At 38.0% G+C, this 17,784-nt stretch overlaps 1 protein-coding gene across 2 annotated transcripts in view; it reads right to left on the bottom strand.

Annotated features, from left to right (window-relative positions):
• LOC108970232 (BTB/POZ domain-containing protein kctd15-like) overlaps positions 1–17,784 on the bottom strand; it is a 97,204-nt gene that overhangs the window by 33,388 nt on the left and 46,032 nt on the right. For both annotated transcript variants that reach the window (XM_018935503.1, XM_018935502.1), the window contains exon 3: positions 17,285–17,347. Coding sequence is in view for 1 of the 2 variants with exons in the window: in XM_018935502.1 (XP_018791047.1) it covers positions 17,285–17,347 (63 nt within the window). In the remaining variant the exon portion in view is untranslated. The remainder of the gene's footprint in view (positions 1–17,284; positions 17,348–17,784) is intronic.

Below are 17,784 nucleotides of genomic sequence, written 5' to 3'. Positions count from 1 at the left end.
TAGCCGTTTAGTTCAACTACAATACAAAATCAATTTTTATGATTCCAATTTTTTATTTTTAGTGCATAATAAAATAATCTTCGGATGAACGCAAATATGTTAGCCATCCAATCTACTAGATCCCGAGAAACTATTAATTCTATATTTCGCTCAAACAGACGTATGATAAATGTTGTCGAGTTAGTAGTACTTGGCCCGATAGAAATCCATTTCCGTAACGTAGGATCGACTGTCGTGAAAAATTYCATCAACAGCTAGTCTCAGTGATTTCTTTATAAAAATAGCGGGCACACCTCCAGTTCATTTGGTGTATGAAAACTCCGAGTAAGGTTCCTAGTACCGTTTAATTATGTAAAAACAGGTGGCAACAATATAACGAGAGGAACAATTCCCAAATTGTCGACAACATCGACAAAAGCAATTGTGAATTTTAAATTGCACAAGGAAAAAGGTACGAAACGTACACAGACATCAAATGTTAACATAAACACTTTCAGAGAGACCTACAGCAGGCAGCTTCAACACCCACAATGTCAGGCAACATTCACTCTTACATGCACAGGATAACTAACGGATTGCTGATAAAAAATCTGTAAAAATGACAAACAACCAGAAAATGAAACCAAAAATTAATGGCCAACTTTTGTTCTTCTAATTTTGCTTGACCGACACGAGACAAGTGTTACCAAACAACTGACCCACACACACACACGCGAATAAGCACATACATGTGCACAAGTAATTCTCATATTGGCTTCTACAGTCCGATATTATGTATTTAGTTGGCGACTCACCCATTGTGGCCCGAGCAATTTCCCCACATAACGTATTGTGCAAACGCCTAACAAAAGTCCATGGACCATAATGCCAAACAGTCTTCTACATAGTATGTATGTATATGTATTGAGTATAGTATGTATATCCGTATCTGTAGCGTCGCGCACACAAACATTTTGCTCACAAATTTACGTAGAAGACAACTCTTCAAAATTTTCATCCAAAAGACTGGCCGTGGGCACTGCGAACAACACTTAACTGGCATAGAAAAGATAGAGCCGCCGGTGAAAATGGACTAGAATAGACACGAAATGCGGATGAGCACACAAATGTGGCAAGGTGTGTGGTTGTGAAGTTGTTGTGGGTGGTATACCTAGACGTTACTACCACCAATTTTACATTGTAATGTTACATATATGGACTTATGAATATGTGTACTTACGAACGCACATTATGGGAGATTCCAAGTGTAGCCAGGTCATTCTCCATCGGGTCTTTCCAACGAAGGAGCGGTCTTCCTCTTCCTCTGCTTCCCCGTGTACTGTGTCGAATACTCTTAGAGCTGGTGGGAGTCAAGTCGCGAGTACGACTGTTTGTTTGATGACCGGAGATATTTCGTCTTGCCCCCATTCACTGCCAGACCCATTTGCTTTGCTTCCTTATCCAGACTGGAGAAAGCAGAACTAACGACACGGATGTTGAGGATAATTATGTCCACACCATCGGCGATGGCAGCAGCTGTACACTCTTATCGAAGATTGCACCAGCTCGATAAACCTCTGCAGCTCGAATTATTTTCTCCATCAGTAGAGTGAAGAAGTTGTACGATAGGGAGTCGCCTTGTATGAAAAGTTGTTTGTTATCGAAAGGCTCGGAGAGGTTCTTGCCGATCCTGACGCATCTAATAATAATACCTCTAGAGTTACATAATTGTTTGCATCGACCAACCAAGGTTAGGAGTTAAAACTTTTTTCCCAAAAACAAATCTAAACTATATGATGTCGAAAAACACAGAAACGCCGAAGATCGAATGTTGTAACGATTTAACCTTTGAACTTGAATCTCTGCTTTAATATGGCTTAAAGAAGTTTTTTTGTTTTTACAAATTTCAGGCGATCTCTCATTTCAGCAGAGATCGACCAAAAAATCCTAGATATTCTTACACTCTCATTCAAATATGAAAGTACTGCAGAATATATCTGGCCGAGTAGATGAATACCAAAAGGAGAGCTTCTAATACGAGTCCGCAGTGAAGGAAGGAAGGGGCACAAATGCATCAGCTTCAACAAGCGGCCACATTCTCGAAGTGAAATTAATCTGCGTTGTCTTCTCCTTCGGAAATATGTACATATCTACGTGGGCAAGTGTATCGTGGTTGCATGCAATATACTCTGCTTTTGTTATTATTTACGACTACCGCTACGGCCACAGAGCTACAGCCGTCATCCGCTCAATCACAATACTACCATGGGCACATAAATTGCTATTGCTCATGCTGACTCCTGCTTCTGGTTTCCGTTGTGCGGACAGCTGTGTTTGCTACTGTTTTGCGAGAATTGTTGTTTTACAATTTCCACCTTTGACTGATGCCTTCATCATCCTCATCTTCAGCAATATCAGCGGCAGCAGCGACTTCAAGCACCGCAATGCTCTTCAAATATACATAAATTTACTAGTTCAGTCTATGTGTGGCAGTCTGCAAGCGTAGCGTAACTGGCTCCGTTGCTGCATGTGGCATGATGAATGAGTATCTTGCAGTTTTCTTCTTAATGTGCAACGTCATTTTTCAATTTGCAACAGAGAGAAAAAGCGCCACTACTTTTCTTCTATGTTTATTGGTCAAAACAGAAAAAATATTTTCGTCTCATATCGACAACACGGATGTGGTGATAATAGGCAGGAAGCACTTGTTGTCCGTAAAGGTKGACCGATACAGTCTTTCTCTAATTATTCGTTCTTTTGACACGGACAGAATTCGATATATTTGTAAGCAATTAATTGATTATATTCCCGGATTCACGAAAGAGATATTTGTGGTTATAAATGCAAGATCTAGAGTGAAGTTCATACCAAATACCTTAGATATAGCACAGACTACGTCGATTAAGAAAAATCATACATAGCAACTAGGTTTTTTTAGAATGGAATTGCCCGATATCGGATAAGTCGTGTTTTTGTATGGAAAAGTTTTTCATTTGTGAGGGGTATTATAGCTTGGGTACAACTGAAGTTAGCGTTTTCTCTTGTCTTCTTTCATTCCAAATCGATTGGTAATCAAAGTAAGCAGTAATATTGTAATTGGATATTAGAGCTTCGATGCTCTCGATGTAAATCTCAAAGATATTCATTGTGATGCATTAATGTTTGGGGAATATGTTTGGCGATGTGAAATAAAGCTGTAAAACCACTGTCTGTTACACAGTGATTATTTTTTGCAATAGTTCTTAATTAATTTTTCTACTTAATAACCTTATCACAATCAACAAATTAAAAACATACAGAAGTGAGCAACTGCAGCTTTATGTCAAAAGCCAATACAAAAACGACAACTTCTCAAAGCAAATTACTTGCTGCAAATAGCCTACAAACGGCACAAAGCAAACGACTGATAGAGCGCAAAAAATAATACGCAATAAAAATATTATAAAAGTAATGGAATAAAGGGAAAATAAAAATATAGAAATAATATAAAATCCATGAGAAAGCCTTTGGCAATTTCCCATTTAAGCACACATAAAAGCCTGATAAACAACAACAACAAACTGCACTAACGTGTATATAATGCAGAGGTATGCATAGCTACAGTGATTTATAAAATTTTTCACAACACGCCTCACACACACACACACACACAAATGCACTTATAACTCGAGTAAGCCCTGCCGCACAAAGCACTCAATCGCTCGCCCCCCTGGCGCACCTTTGGAACCCCCMACGACATTCCCTTTAAACTACAGTGCGGCATAAGCCTCTGTGGTCTCACCARCCCCACCGCTCCAGCGTGGACTGACCACCCTAGCACACCGACACCACCGCGCACATGTGTTTTATGTAGTTAAAGTTAATCAAATCGTAATTACCAGAAATATTGCCTCGGGCATCGAAAACATTTTAAAAGCAAACTTGTTTAGTAAATATAAGTACTGAGGCGCATATAGCCGCACAGCTGAGTGTGTATGCGGTGCAGTGCAAAAATATAGTAGGTGCACGCACACTCGCCTTCACACACATACATATTTATARAATTTTACCTGCAGYTATATTTTGACGACGAACAGCGTCCAACACTCGGCTACGAACATGCGATTGGCAAATGCACATTAGCACAGCTGTGAGGCAAGGCATTTTTTGTGTGTTCTTTTCTTCTAATACTTGTATCAATGCATGTACATATCTATGTACGAATGTGTGTTGTGTGTGTGTGTAGTGGCAAAAATTTAARCAAAACATTGAAATGAAAACAATATGACTTAAATAAAAAATTAGCAATAAAATACTCATGTATGTGTGTCTCCATGTATGTATGTGTGCATGTATGCGGCGATATGACAGGCAGTTAAGGTCGRTTGGAGGTGTTGGTGCGGTAGGTGGAACACAATCGCCAGGGGCTAAGTGGACAAAGCATCATCGTCATGACACAACCGGTTGCAAATGTAGCAAGACAAATTGACCACCACACTGGGCATCGGAAAGCCAATGAATACTTGCACTAGTGTGGGCCAATTCGAGAATTATATGGGTATTAAAAGTTATTTGAGCATTTGTATTTAGCCTATTGCTCTAAGAATGGAGAAGTTTATGTATAGTCACTTTGTGTTGATTTTACTAGGAAAGATTCTKTGGACACTCTTGAAATAATGTCAACTAACAACTTTAAAATTATAAGCAACAATATTTTTTCCATACAAAAAATGAGTCTGCGATTAAAGACCTCCTTACTTTTATAAATCTCTTCAGCTGAGAAAAGTTTTACTTTGGCAGCGAGCGACCAAGAAAGTAAAGATTTTAATTTGATTTTTGTTTGAATGACAGCTATATGCTGTAGTGGTTTGTTATCGACGGTTCCGACAAACGAGCAGCTTATTGGGAAGAAAATTACATTTGCACAATTTCAAGTGGACATTTGAAGAACTGAGGGACTATTTCGCKTATACTCGTATGCTGGTAGGTGGTAATCATTTATATATATTGTAGGAGCCTACCACGTTTCCTTSMGAGTGTTAYAAGCTTCGTGKATCATGTTCARGGTATATGATTGAGTCTRTGATTCARGYCTTATTTTATATAGCGCTTCAGTTGAGCAAAGCTTTTCTCGCAATATTCTATTCGACCTGTAACTAGCTTMGAGCTGTATATTTTTCTGTGACTACTCATGGAATATCTGAAAATGAAAAAAGGCCACCAAAAGCTTACTAAAACTTTTATTTAGTTTCTGTCCGACCGGACAAACAATGTTCAGGTTAGGAAAAGGGTCCTTAATAATTTATTCTGTACTCCCCACACAAGGTTGGTAAGGCTACAACCGTTATAGTTTCCTCTACAAAATAGCGTCTGATTTTTTTACAAATCATAATTAAACGACAAGGCAATTATGAAAGACTTATTTACCTCTGGCAACAGTTGAATTAAATTGCCAACAAAATCAGAGGACTAAGTATATTTGTGAGATGCTGAAAAGGTCTACTGCGAATCCCTTYAAATCGATGATGAAACATTTCCAAATGGGTAGAGGCTGATCGACTTCATCGGGGCACGAAATATGATTATGTACTACAGATTCCAGCATTAGAAGGTTTATCAAGCTACCTGGCTGTCTCCGGATCGAAAAGCCATTAACCAGATTGATCATGACATGGACTCGAACCGATATCTTGCTGCAGTGAAGATACACACGTCAATAAATGCATGGAAAGTTCGACGTCGATGCAATCACAACAGACGTGTGTCTTGCACTCCTGCTCTCTGATATTACATCGGTGAATGCAGTTGTCTATAAAAATTATTTGCGAATTGTAATATCAACCAAATATGCAAGCATCTTCTACTTTTGTACTCGTATGTTACATCCTTCAACCTTAACACTTTGAGTCAGTTACGTAATACCGGACGTCAGCAGCACAGAAACACAAACGGTAGCCAAGTAATTAGCTCAAACTATTTGCTTGTCAATGAAAATGCAACAAGCTGCTACATACTCGTACGTACCAGTTCTACCTAGTGTACYACCAGTATATCTAAACAATTCTGAAACGATTTAATACACGACTCTTAACCAGTCGGTCTTAAATACATATACTCCACTAAAGTAGGTCCATTGACTTCGCACAACATTCGTGTATAAATGCTATGTACAACTGTTTGKGAGAAATGCCTGAAGCGCTCCGATGTCAAGTAAGTTACAAGCTATCAAGTAGACAGAGCCGGTTGCCAGCCTCCGCCACTAGAAGGTGGTGTTGGCGCAATGAGCAGAGTGCTCCGATTATCAAACGCAACATTAAGTTGAATTACTTTCGTAGTCAAGAAATCAACGAGCCAAAGTGTTGAACATCTATACATCAACTGCATACGTCCATCCACCCAGTCATTCCTCTAATCCCACTTACTACTCTCTCTTCTCTCTATACTTTGCTGACATTGTTATAAAATGTGAGAATGAAATTTAGATATTATGGTGATTTGATATCATAGGCAGTTGCATTTGCATTGTGTAGTTATTTATATAATTTTGACACAAGCACCCTAACCYAGTAAACAAATTGTGTATATTTATTCGAATATTTGCGACTTTGCTCCAATCGTAAAATTTTAAATTATTTAATGTTCTATTCTTAGTATTTGCCCAGTGGGCAATAAGAACTTGAGCTCAAAATATGGAATGATATCTCAGCTATCTAACATCGGAAGGCCARTCGCCATTCAACAAAAATTTGTCGAAAGTGTCGCAGCTGAACTTATTTTTTCCCTTTAGTTATTTTTTATATTGCTTCCTAAATACATGTTGCCAAGGTTTACTCAGTGCTTATGACCAAAACTCTGAAATGCAAGCTTTTTCAGCGGACATGTTCATATCTTCGGACACATATGGTAAATTATAAATATAATCAACGTTCATCGAGTCAGATGGATCGTGTTAGCTGGCACAAGTTTTTATTTYACGTTCGTGGGTAGTTAAAAAAAAATTATTAGTTATTATCTAAAGCATTGTGTTATTTGTGTAAAGCGAAATGAGGATTACAGTGCTTGCAAAACTCAAGATCCCTGTTTTGCTGAATGGGTAATRCAACCATAGGCGTAAGTGCCCTTAGTATACCATATGGGTGTTGGCGTGCATTTAAATATGATTTCTCATTGATAGGTACATTTAGGGCTTTGCAAAGCGCAAATTAGGCAAATTAAATCTTCTCACTTCTCCAAGAGGCAACCCATTTTCATGTAAGCATCTGTGACTAATATACATTTATTAACTTACTATAATAACTAATACTTTTATCAATTTAACTTTCTTTTTTTAATTTTTATTACACAAGTTGTTTTTTTGCTGAATAACAGTTTACTAAAGACTTCTGGTTAGTACGTAGGCACATGTTGCTATACTGAGCTCACTAAGGCAACTATCTCTGGGACGGAAATCCGTATTTAATCCAAGTTTTGGGATTAAAAATGAGAAATTTTGACCAAATTTAAAAAAATGTTTACTTTAAGTATATAATTGTAACTTAAAAAAAGTATGTCATTGAATTTAAATTATCTCTTCCACTTGTGTGCTTCTTGCTGTTTCAATAAAATTTTATTTACACTCAATTTATTTTAATTAAATTTAAATTTAAGCAACGATCAAGCTTTAATCCAAGATCCATTATTTAAGGGTTCAATTAAAATCTGTATTTTAAAACAAAATGTTTCATTAAAATATAGTTGTTATTACGAGAATTATATACAGGGGTTTCCAAGTGRTATGATTARAAAWCAAGAAAAAGCGTTACCTTCGGCTGCACCGAAGCTAATATACCCTTCACAGTCGCATTTCTATTAGTAACTATGTGTTCAGTTTGCATGGAAGCTGTATTTGATATTAATCCGATATGACCATTTTATCGGAGATTATTTTATTACCTTAAGTACCATGTCTAATTTCGTGAAGATACYACGTCAAATKCCAAAGTTTTCCATGCAAGCATTTSATTCCGATCATTCAGTATTGCAGCTATATGTTATAGTGAGCCGATCTGAACAATTTCTTCGGAGATTACATTATTATCTTATAAAATARCCTATGCCAACTTTTTGAAGATACATTGTTAAATGTGAAAGTTTTCCATACAAAAACTTGATTCCGATAGTTCGTTTTGTATGGCAGCTATATTTTGTAGTTGTCCGATATCGGCAGTTCCAAATGAGCAGCTTCTTGAAGAGAAAATGACGTTTGCAAAATTTCAAAAGGATATCTTAAAAACTGAGGGACTAGTTCGTTTATATACAGACAGACAGGCGGAGAGAGGGACTTGGGTAAATCGACTCAGTTCAACAAATTGATAATTTATATATATACTTTATAGGGACTCCGAATCTTCCTTCTGGGTGTTACAAACTTCGTGGCAAACAAAATCGCTAATTGTTAAGGAAATTCTAATTGTGTTTTATTAAAATGGCCTCCACGACTTCTTTTGTAGGAACAAATTCGATGAACCTAATTTTCGAATACCTCTCCATTAAATCAAGTCGTATGTCATGAATAGCACGTTTGCTACTTGCAACTTTTACAATTGCGGCCATAAAAAGTTGGTTATCATCGCTTTATACCTCTCGCCATTGACAATAACGGAGTCACCAGCTTCATTTCGAAAGAAGTACTGACCGATGATTCCACCAGACCAAAAACCACACTGAATGTAGCCACAATGTAATGGTTGTTTATGAATAATTTGTGGATTTTCTCTCACCAGAATGGGAGGTTTTGTTTATTTACCGCTCCACTCAGATGAATCTGAGCAGCCTACTCGGACAAGCTGATTTTGTTAAAAAATCGTTATGGTTTTGAAGTTGTTACAAGGCAGCAAATTCACGACATTTACGATARTCCAATGGCTTCAGTTCTTGAGTGAGAACAWCTTTATACAGATGTGAGCCCAAATATTTTCTCACAGTGCTTAGAATAGTCAAATTGCCGTCTWCAAAAGGACTTGACCGAACGATATCAACATTTTCATTACTTCAAGCGATTTTTTGACTTATTGGCACTTGATTGTTATGTAAAARTAATAAACGCTTAAAATTTAAAACAATTCGACGAATAGCGAACACCGGTGGAYGATTGTTACGATCATAAAATAGCAAAAGTGCACGAAAAGTTGCAATTGGAGAACGATTATTTTGATTATGAAAATGAAGAATTGGTAACACTGCACTTTGTAACTTTAGTRGTAACTCAGCATTATTTATTAGATTAAATGGAGAGTTTTTAATTTTGTTTCTGAAATAAAATGTAAAATTTCAGGTTTATATTTGTGTTACTTTATATTTTTGGGGTAATTTCACCAATTTCCTTCCTCTAAATACGCCACTGTATCCTATAGGAGTTTGTGAAGTATCGACCCGATTTCATCTCTTAACTATTATCACGCCAAATACTAAAAAAAAATTCCCTGGGTTTTATTAAAGAACCCCCCTTTCAATTGCCAATTATAAGGAGTTAAGTCACCTGGAGGTACGAAAATCTTCATATAAGTTATTTAGAAATATTGACCCGATTCAACCCCCATTTTTGATACACAGAGTTACTATTACCAGGAAAGGATTCTTTCTCTCTTGCAATTGTACATRTATCTCATACATTGACCGATATATTCATTCAAATGTCAATTATACTTACTGGAGTTCACATTTTCGGCCTAGGGGTATTTTTATACTCTCGCAACAAATTTGCTAAAGAGAGTAATACAGTTTTGTTCACATAACGGTTGTTTGTAAGTCCTAAAACTAAAAGAGTTAGATATATATTTATATATACCAAAGTAATCAGGGCGACGAGTAGAGTTGAAATTCGGATGTCTGTTTGTCCGTCCGTCCGTCTGTCCGTCCGTGCAATCTGTAACTTGAGTGAAACTTGGTTCACGTATTTCCTGACTCCATAAGAAGATTATGTTCGAAGATGCGCAAAATCGGCCCACTGCCACGCCCAAAAAATGGCGGAAACCGAAAACCTATAAAGTGTCATAACTAAGCCATAAATAAAGATATTAAAGTGAAATTTGGCACAAAGGATCGCATTAGGGAGTGGCATATTTGGACGTAATTTTTTTGGAAAAGTGAATGTGGCCCCGCCCCCTACTAAGTTTTTTGTACATATTTCGGAAACTGCTTTAGCTATGTAAACCAAACTCTACACAGTCGTTTTCTTCAGGCATTTGCATATACAGTTCAAAAACGGAAGAAATCGGATACTAACCACGCCCACCTCCCATAGAAAGGTTATGTTGAAAATCACAAAAAGTGCGTTAACCGACTAACAAAACACGTCAGAAACTTTAAATTTTACGGAAGAAATGTCAGAGGGAAGCTGCATCCAGGCTTTTTTTAAAAATTGAAAATGGGCGTGGCGTCGCCCATTTATGGACCAAAAACCATATCCCTGGAACTACTCTACCGATTTCAATGAAATTCGGTACATAATTATTTCTTAATACCCTGATGACATGTACCAAATATGGGTGAAATCGGTTTACAACCACGCCTTCTTCCAAAATAACGCTATTTTGAATTCCATCTGATGCCTTCTCTGTATAATATATCCATTRGGAACCAATGATGATAGCGGAATAAAACTTTACACAAATACAGTATTTGATGCGAGAGTATAAAATGTTCGGTGACACCCGAACTTAGCCCTTCCTTACTTGTTTATCMTCAGATCATTTCTTTAGTTGTGTACCGGAAAGTGAGAGAGTTAAATGAAATTTAGAATTGTATCATATGGGAAGTATACGAAGTTGTAGTCCGATTCCGCCTATTTTCGACTGCGACATTGGAATATGATAGGACTGCTAAGCACTAGATTTAGTCGAAGTCGGTTGGTTGGGTCCAGAGACATTTGATTTCAAGAAAAAGTGGGCGGTGTTCCTCCAGTGAGCGTTTTAAGTTAAGTTAAGTAAGTTATATATAATATATGTTAAACTACTGAAGCAAATAAATTTTCTACAATTTGCACAAATTTTGTAAGAACTCCGACRGTGTGAAAATGAACGAAATCGGCGGATAGCCCCACTCACTCCCCATATAACGGTACTGTTAAAAACAAATAAAAACGCAATAAATCAATCAATAAATACGCGAGACATTAAATTTTTATTTCTGGATGATATTACAGCAATGACAAATGGTAGTGTTAATCTGGATTAATTCAGGAGTTAGTGAAGATAACGCCGTTGTCGTTGTAGAGCGTTAGCTATATTTTCATTGGCAACATTTAAAAAAATGGCCAATTTTAATCTAATGCTYGAAAATTCTACGAAAAAATGCGGCGGCTTACAGAAGATTTGAAGACCGGAGCATACTCTTGTAGAACCCCCAAAGGTGGTCTAGGTCATACTTAAATTATGGAGGGAACACTTCTCCAGCCTTCTGAATGGCAGTGAACGCACAACGCTAGGAGAGGGCGAACCCGATTCCCCAATCGATGACGATGGAGCAGACGTCCCATTTCCCGACCAGGAAGAAGCTCCAATAGCAATTACCCGCCTGAAAGACAACAAAGCGGCGGAGGCCGATGGATTTCCGGCCGAGCTATTCAAGCATGGCGGCGAAGAACTGATAAGGAGCATGCATCAGCTTCTTCGTAAAATATGGTCGGACTCCCAATAATTGGAATTTAAGTGTGCTATGTCCAATCCTCAAAAAAGAAGACCCCACAATCTGCGCCAACTACCGTGGGATAAGCCTCCTCAATATTGTATATAAGGTTCTATCGAGCGTATTGTGTGAACCGCCCACCGTTAACCGCCCGCCGTTAGTTCTGCTTTCTCCAGACTGGACAAGGAAGCAACACAAATGGGTCTGGCAGTGAACGAGGGCAAGACGAAATATCTCCTGTCATCAAACAAACAGTCGTCGCACTCGCGACTTGGCACTCACGTCATTGTTGACAGTCATAGCTTTGAAGTTGTAGATAATTTCGTCTATCTTGGAACCAGCGTAAACACCACCAACAATGTCAGCCTAGAAATCCAACGCAGGATAACTCTTGCTACTTTGGACTGAGTTTGCTTCCTTGTCCAGTCTGAAGAAAGCGGAACTAACGGCGCGGGTGTTGTGGCCGATAATATCAATATCATCGGCATACGCCAGCAGCTGTAGATTCTTATAAAAGATACTACCTGCTCGATTAAGTTCTGTAGCTTGAATTATTTTCTTCTTTAGCTGTTCCTTCCTTGTTCAAAATGCTTATKTTTAATTTTCCYACATACYCGTATGCTCTTCTACTCAGCTAAACAAACATCATCTTCGCTAGCACTCATACTCCACCCAGTTTCCACCTCACTAACTGCCCTCCCACATATGTATATACATATATACCCAAATATATGTATGGATATATAAATACTCGTATATATGTACATATCCTCATATAAATACAAAATACTATTATCGCACTAAAATCGTTAATGTTGCACTAATGCGAGTATTCAAGAGTGAAATAAAAAGCACGAGAAGCTGCTGTCATCTCTGGAGCCTCAGTATAGGCACATTGAAATATATGTATGTGTATGTGTGAATGAAGATATAAGTGCGGTTGTGAGAAATGCATGAAATGAGGTTGATCGGTATGTGAAAGGAAATGTGATTGGTTCCCAACAACCGCGCATTCCCCAAAGCTCTGCGTGGCATAMACAACACACAGCCACATACACAAATACACAGAGTTGTTCACAATTCCACGGTGATAAGCGCACAAGAATTCACTTGTATGTGGAAGATATGTCCATGGCAAGCCGGCGTTTATTGCACTTACTCCCATGCATATTAATGTACATACATATGKATGTGTGTGTGCATGGGATTACATTGAAATAATTACCCATATTTCACCGGCTAAAGGCGACTCATCTTCAGTGTTGCGTTACAGCGACGACGATTTTGGCTATCGCTTATTATGGTGCTCTTGTTGCCTCGTCGCCTGTCCCTTTGTTATTGTGGCCACGGCTGTGTATTTAGTGTCAATCACAACAACAATAATACCCATAAGATTATTGACGCAAAACAAATCAACAGACAAAACAGCAACAACAGCGGCGATAGCCACATCGTCGGCCCAGCCACAACCACAACGACAACTAAATCAGCGTGATTTTCGTGCGAAAATCTCGCGATTTACCCGCCGGCTATGCAACATATTCAACAGCAGAGGCAACAGCGGTCAATAAGAGGCGAAATAGCCACAGTCGAGCCGATTCAACTGTAGCGCAACCAACTGAAGATGTGCCGAACGCGATTCATGTGGCTGGTTGCAGCCTGTTGGCGCGATCGCTGGGTTGCCGAGTTGGCGAATTGGCTTGCGGAAAGCTTTGGTTGACTTGCTGACCGATGCCGAGACCGCGACCGAGGCCGTTGCCGATTSTCTTATGTCCACGAATGCGCTGAAACCTCAGGCGTCGCGTCGGCCGTTGCAACTCGACGGTTCCTGTGTGTGTGGGCAGCTAGATTACCCAACGGATAAATCTACAAACAGCCGTCGAATTGGTGGACCTGCCCGGCGGTAAGTAAGCGCTGCAACGCCTGAATTGACGCACCGAAAGGCAATATGTTGGTTGCGTTGAACTGTGGATTTCGGCAATGCACGACGAGCGTTGGCATGAAAGCCGCAAATCCCACACATATATTTGCAAAAACAAAAGCAACAGAGCCAACAACAACAAGTGCACATATCAGGAGATAACTACAAAGGGCTGCACTTTATTGCGAAGTACCGCGAAGTCCCTGCTGGCCGTTCGTCATTTTGTTCGGTGCGTTTTCGGGCGTTTGTGGTGTCGACTTGGTATTTGCATCGTGTGAATGTTCGGTTTAGCGCCGAATTACCACGAAATACGATCATCATATCATGGTTTTGTCTTTAATGATGGTTGCGAGAGTGTATATATTTCGTACATAACGGTAAAACTGAAAAAAAAACTAAGGATTGACATATTCGTCTTCTTGAGATATTAGGTTTTTCACATTGACGGATATAAGAAAAAATATATGACGACGTGCTTTTCCCGTACATCAATGCACCCCTCTTCCTATGTAATAAAAAACCAGACTAGGTTAGATCAAGTTTTTAACTTTGTTGATTTGGGAATTTCCATCTACCCTAAACTTAATTTTAGTATTCATTTGATTCATCGTTTTGAAAGCACAGGGTGTTCATGGTTTTCTTAAAAGCTCGTCTAGAACATTTAGATATCCGTGTGTTACTAAGACTCTTTTTACAACTTTGGTTAAGTCTATATTGGAATATGGACCTGTGCTTTGGTTTCCCTGCTTTTATCCTGGTTTCCAAATATCTTCCCTTCCGAGAAGCTAAAGTCTGTTCAAAAACAATTTTCACTTTTCGCCTTTGGGTATGACATATGGARATAAAAGAGAATAAGAAGAATGTATGTAAATTTTTAAGTGAAGTGAAGTGAAAGAATGAATGATAATAATTGTGCATGCTGAGATGACATACTACCATGACACAGTAAGCAAAATGTCTCAAACAATTAGCTTGACATATTGTGTCAGCAGTAAAACATTAATTTAAGAAAACTTTCCGGAAACTTTTGGTATTGATGTCAGTGGTAAACCAAGCATTAACCTGTTCTAATTCTYATCGTCGACATCACATATCTAAATCTGCAACTTTCGAAATACGATCAACGCTCTAMATTCTGAACTCTGCCTTTCTGTCTTTTCCCGACAATAACAAACATAAATCAATCTTAGTTTGCAGTTTGCAGCCGCTGATGGATGAATGGCTGTAATTACAATTGATGTGTAATGATGACTTTATTAACAGCAATTATAGTAATAACAACAGCAACAACATAACAAATATCCATTTAAACATTCATATGTCGTCGGCTATGAGCCTCGAAAACGGGCACAACGATTTCTATTGTTAGTTGCTGTTAGTTGAATTGTGGTATGTATGTTGAGTAGAAATATGAATTTCCTACTGAACGTGTGTCACGATAAGCATAGGCAATGAAGAGTGTTTCACAGACCCCCAGGCGATGTGYTGGCATTTATTTGCCGCAATCTTGAGTAATATGATACAACTGCATCACTGACAATAGTTGCTCACTACACTCGTATGTGCAGTGACTGCAACTTATTGACTTGCAATGTACCACAACGCGGCAGCGTGAAAGGGAGRGGAAGTGTAGAAAGCGACGCCAAATACGATATTTTGCCATACGAAAGTCATATCTAAAGGCGAAGGCACAAACAGCCGTCGTCTGTGCCCACAACGCTTTGCCGACTGGGTCAAAATCAGCGACCATTTTGCTGTCAGGCAAAAGCCATGCGCGCATTCGTTGCTGAGAAGAGAATTTCGCGGTTTTCCCAACCAAGCGGATGAAGGCAACCAGCTTGTAAACAACAACAATATGTCCACTTTGTTAGACACACAGCCGTCCGCAGCCGACAGCACCGTCGCCACAGCAGCAAACTTAGCGTCACTCCATCTTCTCTTTGTTGTTGCTGCAAGCATTCATTCATGTAATCACACAAACACGAAATACATACATGCACCAATAMACACACACACATCTGAGTGGACGCCTTCATTCACCGCTGTTGCTGTAATTGTTGCAATTCTGTTGATATTTGCCTGTCAATGTATCAACGCCGTCGCAATGGAGACAATTTCCGCCGATGGAAATTGTCTGAGAATCACTTCACCGCAACGGTTACACGTTCGCATTTTGTGGTGTTTTCAATTTACCACTCACACAAATTGGTTGTGGGCTCATATACACACCTACTTATATTGGCACATACAATACATACAGGTACGTAGTGCATATGGAACCGAAATGTCAGTGAAGTATGATCACGAAAGAAGTCTCCAACTGCCCCACTCTAGTATGAAACTGCACCTTAGTGTTTCACKGAATTTAGTAGAATTTTGTGTAAGTATTGTATTTACCACAATAAATTCTTCATTTAACATCTCATTAACTTAGGCATTTGGTAATAAACCCTACTAATACACTGCAGTAACTGTTTTTTAAGAATAAACTGATAGAAACTAAGTTACCCAAAGAAGTATAGTATAGCCTTTTAGCTGTAATAGTGCCCTTTTTCAATTAAATGTTATTTGCTTGTTTCTAAAGAACTGTTAATAATGTAGGATAGAGAAATCCAGTTCTTCGACAGATGGACATGATTTTGCAAAACGATTTGATCGCTAAACTAAAATATATGTCATGTAAAAGTCTTTGATATATAGTAAAACAGAGGGACGAAAATTGTGACTAAACTACAAGAAAGTGTGTGCACACCAATTGAAATATTACCACTGAAGTGTTCTGGCCATTATAAATTGGTTAAAACCAACTACCACATATTTATAGACATTCTGTAGGCATGTCTCCCAATTTAGACAATATAAATGATGTAAAATCAGACAGGTGAATGGRTATGATTATAATAGGTAGAATAAGCAAGATTAAAAATTATTCTATTAATAATGGGATTACCTAAGGTGAGCTAAAAGAAGGTCCTAGAATTCAAAGAGCAATATAGGCAGTGGGCGTGRTAGGGGCTTGATTAATCAAAATCAGTAGAGCTCAAACTAGTCCTTTTCGATACTAGAATAAGTCATATGAAAAGTTCAAAAATCTTTAAARAAAAAAAWAGAAGTAAGAAAAATTAAAAACTAATTCAACTAAAAATTAGTAAACATAAAAACTTCGCTTAGACATTATAAAAATGGCTAAAATAAGGGTSGCACATCAAGAACACCTTGTTCGTCACTTGTTGTGGAAGAAGAACAAGTTTTATGTGAAATAAAATCTGCTGAAATGTCAGTTACAAAAAACGCAAATTACAATATATTTCCAAACGTTCTACACTATATATTGTTCCGAAAAAACTTTATTCTATATATAATATAATAACAAATTTTGGTAAGCCAATAGCCGAGTTTTTTCTTCGCTTTATACATTATAATTAAGCTTTTGAATCTCATTATTCAATGGCGGTTTGAATAGATTAGTGACTTGGGAATAAAACGTATATTGTAGAACCATATTTTTTTTTCATTACCGTACCGAATAAATAGAAGTCTGTGAAAAAAGCGATACCTTTCTACAGAACCAATCAAAGAGAATTATACGTCGTATGAGTAATTCTACTTTTTATGTTAACCTAATCTTCAACTGTATAGCAATTGATTGAAAATTTTACACTTTATCTAAAATTCTTTTGCAAATTTCACAAATAATTACGTAATTTACTATATAATATAATCAAAAAAGGTAGCACTTACCTTTTGGGGCAAGAGGAATCCACTGTCAAAGCTGCCCTTTGCTCCAAAGCCACGAAAGAAGTTCTAGAGGAAAATTTTAAATAAATGTGGTTGTAGAATATACGTTTTTCTATTAAACTGGATAAATATTTGTAAGTAAATTAAATACTTAAAACAAGCTTATAATAAACTCCGAATAACATGGGTAGACACATAATTTGTGACGTGAAAATTCTTAGGTGTTTCTAATGCAGTTTGATACCCTGAAGTYAAATCTGAAAACAAAATATTTCTATCAACCACAGATATTCTCTAACCTATGGCTTTAGATTTTACAATACATAAAATATCATTRTTACGATCAGGGACTTATCCGGTTTAGATTGATATCATCGGCCTCAACACCCGTGCCGTTAGTTCTGCTTTTTCCAGAATGAATAAGACAGCAACACAAATGGGTCTGGCAGTGAACGAGGGCAAGACGAAATATCTCCTGTCATCAAACAAACAGTCGTCGCACT

This window comes from Bactrocera latifrons, unplaced genomic scaffold (genome assembly GCF_001853355.1).
Source record: "Bactrocera latifrons isolate USDA-ARS-PBARC rearing strain unplaced genomic scaffold, ASM185335v1 scaffold_290, whole genome shotgun sequence".
Lineage (NCBI taxonomy): Eukaryota > Metazoa > Arthropoda > Insecta > Diptera > Tephritidae > Bactrocera > Bactrocera latifrons.
Note: the sequence above shows the minus strand (reverse complement) of the source record. Positions and strands in the feature narration are given on the sequence as shown.